General features: G+C 32.8%; 2 protein-coding genes across 2 annotated transcripts; both read left to right on the top strand.

Moving 5' to 3' along the window:
• Positions 1–852: 852 nt before the first annotated feature.
• Positions 853–3,045, top strand: LOC129311192 (E3 ubiquitin-protein ligase ATL6-like). The gene is made up of 2 exons (XM_054953335.1): positions 853–1,949; positions 2,896–3,045. Exon 1 carries the CDS (start codon positions 1,057–1,059, stop codon positions 1,891–1,893), a length of 837 nt encoding a protein of 278 aa, XP_054809310.1. The 5' UTR covers positions 853–1,056; the 3' UTR covers positions 1,894–1,949; positions 2,896–3,045.
• A 4,601-nt stretch (positions 3,046–7,646) lies between these two features.
• Positions 7,647–8,411, top strand: LOC129286965 (E3 ubiquitin-protein ligase ATL6-like). Its single transcript, XM_054923107.1, has one exon. The coding sequence runs from the start codon at positions 7,647–7,649 to the stop codon at positions 8,409–8,411; it is 765 nt and encodes a 254-aa protein (XP_054779082.1).
• Positions 8,412–11,686: the final 3,275 nt, after the last annotated feature.

Genomic DNA, 11,686 nt, shown 5'->3' with positions numbered 1-11,686 from the left:
CAGCACTTATCTGATTATAAGAAAAATTGGTAAGAAGGACTACGGAAATATTATCCAAAAAAAAAGGACTAAAGTCCTTCAAGTGAAATAAGATTATCACCTTAATTAACTTAATCTTAATTAAGTTAAAGGTTAAGTTAAAGGTCCTTGGTCCTTTTTACTAAAATCTTTTATCTTACGGTCCTTCTCACTAATTTTTTCATTGATTATATCAAGTTTTTTATATTAAGCAGGTGCTTAAAAACTATTTTGTCAAAAAAGGAGATATTCTCTCCTGTGCTCTTCTCTTTTTTTTCCCTAATAATTAAAATTAACATTTTTCACAACTCGGATTTTATTTTTTATAAAATATATCTTTTTATTTGGTTTCAATACTATTTTAAAATATTCAAATTACATTTTATAATTTTAAATTTAATTTTTTATTTCTCTTGTAATTTAACATTCTAATAAGAATTTTATAAGAAAATAAATAAAAATTATCTAAATTTTAATCTAATGATTAAAAAAGGAAAAGAAAAAACTAAATGATGGGAAGTTAAAAAAAGGAGAGAATCCTTTTAGAGTATGGCTCCAAGTAGATATGGGCAAATTTTTAAATTTTTGGATTTAAATTTAATAAATAATCTAAATATATTTACTCAATGAAAATCTCACACTATAAAATAATAACTATTTGATTTAATCTAACCAATTGTAAAGAATTTTGTCATATAATATTAGAAAGTATTAAATTTTAAAATTTCGACGAGGAAAACATAAGCAAGGGGTATTATGGTAATAATAATGATTTTAAATCTTTGAAAAGAAATGCATGTATAATAATTTTTAAGTATTAATAAAATTTAACTATTATAATGGAGATACTTTTAAGGGAATGTACTTAACTCGCCTAACAAAACCAAATCCTAATTTGTCCACGTTGCATCGGACCACTCCTCATTTTATAATTGATTGATTGAAGTGTTTTTGACAGTGTCACTCATCAGACCCAATATTCTAATTCTAATTCTATTCTAACTTTTCTCTTTTTCTCAGCACCATCCATCTTTGTCAATGAGTTTCCAAGGCTGTCCAAATGTGATATGGAGAATCACGCCCTCGCATATCCTCGTCTTCTTCCTTCTATCGTCGGCCGTCCATGCCCAGTCAAGTTCGGCACCTGAGGCTTCTCCCGGTGCTTCACTTCGCAACAGGAACGCCTTATTCGCTCCCGTGGTTGTCGCCCTCTGTTGCGCCTTCCTTTTCATCGCCTGCTTCGTCATCTACATCCTCCACTGCCCCGACTTGGAACTTCCTGCCGGAGACCCGACAGACGCTGCCACCGCCAATTGTTCTTCAAGTGTTCATCACAGCATCGACCCGAAATTAATCGAAATCTTCCCCATCCTCGTGTATTCCGCCGTCAAACACCTCGACTTTGGGAAAGCCTCCGCGCCGGAATGTGCGGTGTGCTTGAACGAGTTCGACCACCGCGATACGCTCCGATTGCTTCCGAAATGTCACCACGTGTTTCATCTTGAATGCATCGATGCCTCGTTAGCCTCCCATGTTACTTGCCCTGTTTGTCGCTCGAGGCTGAAGCAGGAGGAGGATCACCGCCGAGGTGAAGGCGATGAGGTGATAGTTATTCCGAATGAGGTTACAAATGCACAACAGGTGTTCGATGAAAGCTCTGTGACAAGAATGGAGCTTAATTCAGGCAACAGAAGTTTAGGGATGTGTCATTCAACTGGTCACTCTTTGGGTTTGGGTGAAAGTGAAATCGAAGAGGAAAGACACGGGGAGGTACAGTCTGAGGATGTCGGAAGATGTGAGCAAACAGATTCCGATGAATCACAGAGGAACGCGATGGTCGGCGAGCTAAAATGTGTTCGGAGGAAGGCCAGGTGAAGAGAACAGTAGAAAGCATTTGATTCTGTGAATGAAGCTTCGAATTGTTTCTCGCGGTAATACATCGAGTTCTGATCTGTAAATGATAAAATACAACACTTACATAATAATAATTCATAATAGCGGAAGGATCAGAAACAAAACAAAGGATACCTATCAGAGTTTATTAAAAGAGAATATAAATATAAACACGTGACTTTATTGATATAAGAAAAAGTATAGAGTGCTTAAAAAGAATGCTTGAGAGGAGAGAAAAATTTTAAAAGCGGAAGAGAAGATGATAGTTTACAAGGAAGAGAGGGGAGATAAAATTTTTTGATATCTATGAGAGGAGAAATTTCCTTCTTCTATTTATTTGACAATGACTCTTATTGATTTGTTTTAATTCTAGTTAATTTGTTTTTTGGTGGATTTTTTTGACTTTGATATTTTCTTTTTTTCACATATTTTTCATTTTCTCTTTTAATTATTTGGCATCTTTTTTTTTTCTTTCTTCTCTTTTAACTATTTTACATCTTTTTTTTTGGCTATTTTGCACATTTGTTAATCATATCTTTACTTTTATTTACTACATTATCACTTCATTCTCTTTCTCTTTTTTATAGTTGCCGTCCAACTTTTACTGTCTGAATAAATTATCCTTATTTTTATCTGTCGACAACTAGTTAATATCCTTCAAAATCAATATCAAATATGTTTTTATTGTCCTGAGTAAAAGACCCCATATCAAAAATTACTTAATAATAATAGTAACAAGTTAATCAGTATTCAACAAAAAAGGGGCAAAGGGTGTTTACTACACCTTGTCTGCTTCCCTAATATGCCTAATCCCATGCCTCCATTTGATATACCGGCTAGAAACATCTCATTAATCAAAGTGATGTCATTTTGATTGAGCAAATCCTAACCGACTATTCACAAAACAAATCCTAGTCGTTGGTCTCTTTTAATCCAAATCTGTCTTCCTCCCTGTGGATTGAGCTAGTCGTTGTTTCTTTCTAGGGTCCCTTTCAGCAACGGAGTTTATTCTTCCTCCCCAGTTCTCCAACCTCAGTGGCCGAGTAGGAGATTGGTATTGTTTTTCTCCTTCTTTGTGGGATTGTGAAGAATTTTTATTCATTGGATGAAGTCATAAATTCGAATAACTCAAAACTCCCAAAATATTTCTACTTCAAGTTATGGCAATTCTCAATCAAACTTAAATCCTACTTTCAAATTTCACCTAACTCAGTAGAGCTAGTAATATGGGTTAAACCCATAGGTTGAACCCACTAACCTACAAAAACAAATGGGCCATGTTAAAAAAAAAAAAAACCAGATTCATTTTTTTGCAAGTCAGGTTTAGCTTGCCCTATATAATTTGAATTCGCTACGGGTTATGGGTTAACCCAGTTATTATTATTAAAAAAGAAAAAAAAGACAGAGACGTGCGCTTCTTCTATGTATAGACTATGCTTAGGGTCCTTCGCTCTTGTGGGACGCCGCGCGGAAAAACAATTTCAATATATTAGGGACAATTGCGAATCGTTCTCGAAGCTATTTAGTTTACACTTCTTGGTTCAATTTCAGACGAGGAAGGAAGAGAACCAACACCACTAGAATACTCTCGTGGCTGGAACACTATTTATGCAGTTCCTTGGAAATCTAACAGCTTTTTATTTGCGAGAGAGACGTAGTTGTTGAAGCCATCCTTGTTAATTTTCTCATGTTAGAAACGGACTTTGCCTCCTTTATTTTATTCAATGTTTCGCTCATTTGACCTGATCATTTGGGACATATGCTCGAAATTTTGTTACATATTATGTTTAATTATGTTTTTAGATTGTGTTGTATTTTAAATTTGTATTGTATTTTTTTAAATGATTTAGAAGGAGTTTTATTATTACTTGAATAATTAATTTTTAGGAAGAAAATATGATTTTTTCTACCACAAAAAAACTTAAAAAGAGATGAATTTATAATTTTCAAAATTAAAAATATTTAAAATTTTTTTTATTTGTAGGTTAACTTGCAAACCAGCTACGAGTTAATGGGTTGGCCCATATATAACCTGTATATAAGATGCGGCTTATGCTATCCTACTGTAGGCCAACTCACAGGTTATAGGTTGACCCATATTATTAACTTTATAACTTAAATTGTATTTATCTTGTTATTGTTTAGTGCCTTCAAGTTTGGAGCTACTTTTTTTAAAATTTTTTTGGAAATGACTGGATTATTGGTGTATGAGTAGATGTCTTGTGCATAATTGAGACGTTGCCAATAGTCAACTTCTAACTATCATAATTAATTAATTATGTCACCTAATTAATTAGTTTATTCTTGAATTAAATCTCAAAATGTTATAAGAAATATATCTTTGTTATTAAGTAATTGTACTTACCCCTCTCCCTCTCCTAATATTTTACAGGCTTTAGCTCGGGATAAGATAAGGAAAAAGCTTTAGAGGCTTAGAAATTTAGTATTCTTATTGTACAGTCTCTTGTTTTTATTTGTTTAATGTGTAATTTCATTGATATTGCCAACTAAAAAATTATTTTTTGACACTTGTTAAATAGAAGTGCATGATTAATTGTTGTATTTTGGGCCTTGGAGTTGTCGTATAAGCATGATGTAAATTTTAATGAGACTAAAATATTAGTACAAGACTAGGGATATTGAAATGTTATAACTTTGTAGTTATTTTGATCAAATGCAAGGCTAGATCTCTCCCTTTTGTTTTTGGTATTAAGAGGTTGAAAGTTGAAAATGAGATATGTATAATATATTGTGACTATGGTGTGTTGCACAGATAGTTTTAAATCAATTGAGTATGTTTTTAAGTGTTGGTTGTGGCTTTTAACATATATGTAGGTTTTTGAACACCTTTATTTTAAAAAAGTGGGAAACTTGTATTTGGGTGTCCATATCTGTTGTGTGAAAATTTTTGAGAGTAAAACTCATATCGTTAACTAATTATGTAAAGATTTTTTTGGTTGACACCTAAATTCCCCCGATTGAACATTGGGCATAAAAAGAAATAAGTTGCGACACATGCGCATATTTCACAGCACATCCCTCTATCATTTCTCCCACTTAATATTTTTCAACTAGTTTTGAGGCTTTTTGACCATTAAATGATATTTCATGCTTCCATACTTAGTTTGACTTTGTTTTATGCTTAATAAAGTTATATTTGAAATGTTTTATAAGGTTTTAAACTTAGGATCCTAATTTTTAAAAGAAATACCTTTGAATTTTAAAATACTTGTAAATTGTTAACCTTGATTGGGTGATTTTTTTTTATTGGTTCCTTGATTACCAGCGGTGTGTTAATTAAGTATTGTACTAATAAAAGTGATCTTACAATGTACAGGTCATGTAATGTAGTTTACAACTTATATTATTAAATTAATAAGTAAAGTAAGAAATTTAATAATTAATAATTCTGCTAGATCCTCAATCAACATTATCCCTTGTTTGATTCCATTATTCATTTTTATTTCTTAAACAAATTAAATTTAGTAGAATAAGTCTAAGAGATAATTTTTTTAAAAAAATTAAATTATTATTTTAAAAACATATTTAAAATAATGAAATGAAAGGTGAAAAAAATAATCTACTCCATCTACATAATTATTATTAATAAAAATGTGATATTTTTCAATTTTTTTATTTTGTAGAATAAAAGCTAGAAACTTAACAAATATTGATGTTTCTTTTTTTTTAAGAGAAAATTCAATTCAATTTTCATGTTTTTTACAACATACAACAAAAATCATATTTTAAAAAGATATATCTTTATTTAGTAATACCAAAAAACTATCAATTAAAATTGGTATGGAAAGTAAGGGCTTTCATCACTTATGCAAATGATTGAGGGTTCGAATCCAATCCTTATATATGTAGTAATTGCGTTGAGCGATGTTTACCGTTTGCCTTCTGGATCCCATGAGAGATAATCTCTAGTGTACTCTGTAATTATGTTATAAAATATAATTAGTTTAATCAAATTCTATCATAAATCACCACCATTAATTACTCCTTGCAACCACCATTGTAAGTTTATTTTTTAATTTTAAAACTATTTTAAAATTGATATAGTGAAATATATTTTTATTTAGTTTTGTTTTGAAATCAAGTCTAAAAATTAAGTTTTTAAAAACAAAAAAGTAGGCAAGAAAAATAAAACAAACTCATCTTTACGGCGAGGGTGATAGTTATCCTCTAAGATATTTGTCTACATTGATGACAAGTTGCCAGCGAGTATTGCCTTGCCTGGAGCCCTAGATTATTCTCTCTCTCTCTCTCTCTATATATATATATATATTTGTCAACTAGATTATTCTATTTAGTTAAATGGTTAAGGAATTAAAACGTGGGAATCCGAACGTACGAGGTAAGGTGACGAAACCAGATGCCTTATCTAACAAATTAAAACCGGGGACCGGTTTTGGTTTTTGTCCAACTAGCCCATCTCGCGCGGAAGTCTGTACTAATTTGATTTTCAGTTTTATTTCCTTACTGCACATATTGGCTTGTCCTTCTCAGCAGTTACTTCCAGTTTATTTATAAATTACTTTTCATATATTTTTTAAATTAAAAAAATTTAAATCTTATTAATTTTATTGTAAAATTTAATAATTTTTATTTTTATTTTTATATCTCATTATTAGTATTTTTAGTCAAGTGAGTTAATAAGGACAAAAAATGAAAAAAGAAATACTGGGAATTGGCAAGTCATAAATAGGACTAATTTTTTTTTTTGACCTATAAATAAAATTAGAGGAGTATCTGATTATATGAAAAATTGGCATGGACTATGGAAATATTATTTTTTTAAAAAAAAGACTAAAGTCCTTCAAGTGAATTAAGATTATCACCTTAATTCACTTAACATTAATTAAGTTGAAGGACCATGGTCCTTTATCCTAAAAACCTTAATCTTATGGACCTTCTCACTAATTTTTTTCGTTAAGTATATCAAGTTTTTTAGTAATGTAGGTGCTTTTTATTAAAAACAATTTTGTCAAAAAAAAAAAACGAGAGACTCTATCCACTGCTCTCCTCTTTTTTTCCCAAATAACTAAAATTAACATTTTACACAACTCGGATTTTATTTTTTATAGCATATATCCTTTTTTAATACTATTTTAAAATATTCAAAATAAATTTTAGAATTTTAAATTTAATTGTTCATTTGTCTTGCAACTTAACATTTTAATAAGAATTTTATAAGAAATTAAATAAAAATATCTAATTTTTAATTTAATGATTTAAAAAAGTAAAAAATGATGGAGAGAGAGAGAGAATCCTTTTTGTCTTTGGTGTAAATATGAGCACTTTAATTTTTAAATTTAAATTTAATAAGTAATTTAAATATATTTACTCAATGATATCTTACGTGATAAAAGAATAATTATTTAATTTAATTTAATCAGTTGTCAAAATTTTTGTCATGTAATATTAAAAAGCTTTAAATTTTAAATTTTTGAAAACGGAAACATAGGCAACGAGTATGAGAGACACTGTCGAGGGAATGCACTTAACCCACCTATCCAAATTTAAATCCTAATTTGTCCACGTTGCATTGGACAAATCCTCATTTTATAATATATATATATATATATATTAATATTAATATTAATTGATTGATTGAAGTGTTTTTGACAGTATCACTCATCAGATCCAATATTCTAATTCAAATTTCTATCCTGCCTCTCTCTCTCTCTCTCTCAGCAAATCCTAACCCCTCCAATTCATCTATTTTGTCAATGAGTTTCCAGAGCTGTCCAAATGTGATAAGGAGGATCACTCTCTCGCACATCCTCGTCTTCTTCCTTCTATCGTCGGCCGTCCATGCCCAGTCAAGGTCGCCACCGGAGGCTTCTCCTGGTGCTTCACTTCGCAACAGGAACGCCTTATTCGCCCCCGTGGTTGTCGCCCTCGGTTGCGCCCTCCTCTTCATCGCCTGCTTCGTCATCTACATCCGCCAATGCTCCGACTTGGAACTTCCTGCCGGAGGCCCGACAGACGCTGCCACCGTCAATTGCTCTTCAAGTGCTCCTCACGGTATCGACCCGAAATTACTCGAAACCTTCCCCATCCTCGTGTATTCCGCCGTCAAACACCTCGACTTTGGGAAAGCCACCGCTCCGGAGTGTGCGGTGTGCTTGAACGAGTTCAACCACCACGATACGCTCCGATTGCTTCCGAAATGTCACCACGTGTTTCATCCTGGATGCATCGATGCCTGGTTAGCCTCCCACGTTACTTGCCCTGTTTGTCGCTCGAGGCTGAAGCCGGCGGAGGACCACCACCGAGGTGAAGGCGATGTGGTGATAGTTATTCCAAATGAGGTTACAAATGCACAACAGGCGTTCGATGAAAGTTCTGTGACAAGAACGGAGCTTAATTCAGGCAACAGAAGTTTAGGGATGTGTCATTCAACTGGTCACTCTTCGGGTTTGGGTGAAAGTGAAATCGAAGAGGAGAGACACAGAGAGGTACAGTCTGAGGATGTCGGAGGATGTGATTAAACAGATTCCGGTGAATCACGGAGGAACACGGTGGTCGGCGATCTCAAAAGTGTTCGGATGAAGGCCAGGTGAAGAGAACAGTAGAAAGCTTGTGATTCTGTGAATGAAGCTTCCGATTGTTTCTCGTGTAATGCATCGTGTTCTGTTCTGTAAATAGTAAATTCAACTCTTACATAATAATAATAATAATTCATAATAGCGGAAGGATCAGAAACAAAACAAAGGATCAGACCTCCAAGAGTTTATAAAAAAGAGAATATAGGTATAAACATGTGACTTTTTTAATAAAAAAAAGTATAAAGTGCTTGCACGAAAATGTTTGACGAGGAGAACATTTTACAAGTGAAAAAGAGGAAAACAGTCTTACATGGGGGAGAGAGGAGATAAAAATTTTTAATACATGTAAGGGGAAAAGTTTGCTTGTTTTATCAACTTCAGAATGACTGTAGTTAATTTTTTCTAACTCTAATTAATTTGTTTTCGGTATAAGAACGCCTAGTGGTCAAACAAAGGATTTTTTTATAAAGATTGGACTACATCAGGGATCATCTCTGAGTCCTTATTTGTTCAACTTGATCTTAAATGTTTTGACGGAACATATTCAAGGGGAAATTTCAAAATGTATGCTCTTCGCGAATGATATAGTTCTTATAGCAGAGATAAGAGAAGAGGTTAATTGCAAACTTGAGTTATAGAGGAGGACATTAGAGTTGAAAGGTTTTCGTCTGAGTAGAAGTAAGACGGAATATTTATATTGTAAATTTGGTAAAGGACTATTCGACAATAATTTGGAAGTGAAATTGGGAGACCAAATTATACCTCAAGTGGAAAAGTTTAAATATTTGGGAGCCATTATTCAAAATGATGGCGAAATCAGTGGAGATATTTCACATAGAATTCAAGCTGGGTGGTTTAATTGGAGAAAAGCTAAAGGAGTTATTTGCGACCGTAAGGTGCCTAATAAACTTAAAGGAAAGTTTTATCGTACTGCTATCAGACCGGCAATGTTATATAGTAGTGAATGCTGGGCTCTAACGGGACAGCAAGAGCATAAAGTTGGAGTAGCAGAGATGAGAATGTTACGATGGATGTGCGGACATACACGTAAAGATAAAATTCGAAATGAGCACGTACGCGAAAAAGTGAGGGTGGCACCTATTGAGGAAAAAATAGTAGAAAATCGGTTGAGATGGTTTGAGCATGTATAAAGAAAACCAAGGGAGGCACCAATGAGAAGAGTGGAACATATAACTTTGAGTCCGATTAAGAGAGGTAGAGGAAGGCCTAAGAGAACACTCTTGGAAGTTATTGAACGTGATCTCTTAATTAATAATATTCCTAAAAGCTTGATAAATGATAGAGCACAATGGCGTCTTACAATCTATATAGCCGACCCCACCTAGTGGGATAAAGGCTTGTTGTTGTTGTTGTTGTTGTTGTAATTAATTTGTTTTCGGTGAACGTTTTGACTTTAGTTTCTTTCCTTTTTTCCCCCCTTCATGTGTTTTTCTTTTATTTTCTTAACATTATTTGGCATCTTTGTCTTCTTTTTCTTTTCTTTTTTTTTGTTTTATTATTTTGCATCCTTGCTTCTCTTTATTATGTTATCACTTCATTCTCTCTTTTCTTTTCATGCTTGACATCTAACTTTTATTATCAACATTGATTGCCTTTAATTTATCCGTCAGCAATTAATTAATATTCTTTAAAATTAGCATCAAATATGTCTTCAAGGTCTATCTTTTAAATAAAGGACCCCACATCAAAACTTACTTAATATATTATTATTATTATTATTATTATTGTTATTATTATTATTAAGGGTAATCAATAATCAACAAAAAAATGGGCAAAGGGTGTTTGTTGCGCCTTGTCTGCTTCCCTAACATGCCTAATCTCAGTCCTCCATTTGATATATACACGGGCAAGAAACATTTGATTCATCAAAACGATATCATTTTGATTGAGCAGATCTTGATGGATTATTTACAAAACAAATTCTAATCGTTGGTCTCTTTTAATCCAAATCCATCTTCCTCCCCCGTGGATAGAACTAATTGTTCTTTCTTCATTCTTTCCACGAAAAAAAAAAAATCATTCTTTCTTTCTAGGGTCCTTTTTAGCAATGGAGTTCATTCTTCCCCCCTAGTTCTTCAACCTCGAAGCGGCCGAGCAGGCGATAGGCATTGTTTTTCTTCTTCTTTCTGGGATTGAGAAGATTTTTTGTTCATCGGATGAAGTCATAACTATGGATAACTCAAAACTCCCAAAATGCTTCTACTTCAAGCTATGGCGATGCTTAATCAATCTCAAATCCTACTTTCACCTAGCTTAGATTATACTTATCTTGTTATTGTTCAGTGCCTTCAAGTTTTGAGCTAATTTTTTAAATTTGGAAATGACTGGATTATTAGTGTATGAGTAGGCGTCTTGTGCAAAACTGAGATGTTGGCAATTTCTACAAAATTTAGTCTATAACCAAGATGTACAGAACCTCTTGTGGCCAAGGTTATCACAATCAGATCGGATTGGCCAATTTGACCGGTTCAATTGGGAACCGGTCAGGTAGTCTATCCAAAATTACTACATAATTGGGGGAGGAGAGAATTGTCTATGAACTGCTTGAACCAGCCTAAATCAGGAGAACTGACAGTTTAAGTAGTCCATACAATTCATTCTACTTTCTTTTAATTTTCCCCCAATTTACAAATAGGGAGAATTATAACCAAGTTCCGCACAGAAAAATTAATTACTATAAGGTTCATTGACAACTAAATTAAATTACATTGACAACTGATTGTGTTGTCAATGCAATTTAATTCAATTGTCAATAGATTTTGCAGTAATTAATTTTTTTAAGTGAAACTTCAATGTAATTCTCTCTTACAAATACCACATCATTTTAGATTTTTTTTATTTTAATTTTTTTTTATTATTTTGGATAAAAGTTAACAGGAGAAGCAAAATGCAAAAGAAAGGGGCAAAATGCAAAAGAAAACGGTGGCCAAACATGGAAACACAAAAACAAAACAAAAAAAAAAACAAAACAAAACAAAAAACAAAAGAAAGAAAAGTAAAATGCCATGCCCTAAGCCCACAGCTCATGCAAGTTGTCACCCAACAGCACTTCTTAAGTGTCATCACTTCATTCCATTATATAGATGAGAGTGTGCCTTGCCTCACATTACTCAAGCAATGTGGCACTATTTCCGTTGACAAATATGTATGCTAACCAGTCCTTTTAACAAGTTTGCTTTTTTTTTTTCCCCTCCTCA

This window comes from Prosopis cineraria, unplaced genomic scaffold (genome assembly GCF_029017545.1).
Source record: "Prosopis cineraria cultivar Desert tree isolate PC_DT_omini unplaced genomic scaffold, ASM2901754v1 PC1, whole genome shotgun sequence".
NCBI lineage: Eukaryota > Viridiplantae > Streptophyta > Magnoliopsida > Fabales > Fabaceae > Prosopis > Prosopis cineraria.
The sequence above is the reverse complement of the archived record's forward strand: the minus strand, read 5'-3'. Positions and strand labels throughout refer to the sequence as shown.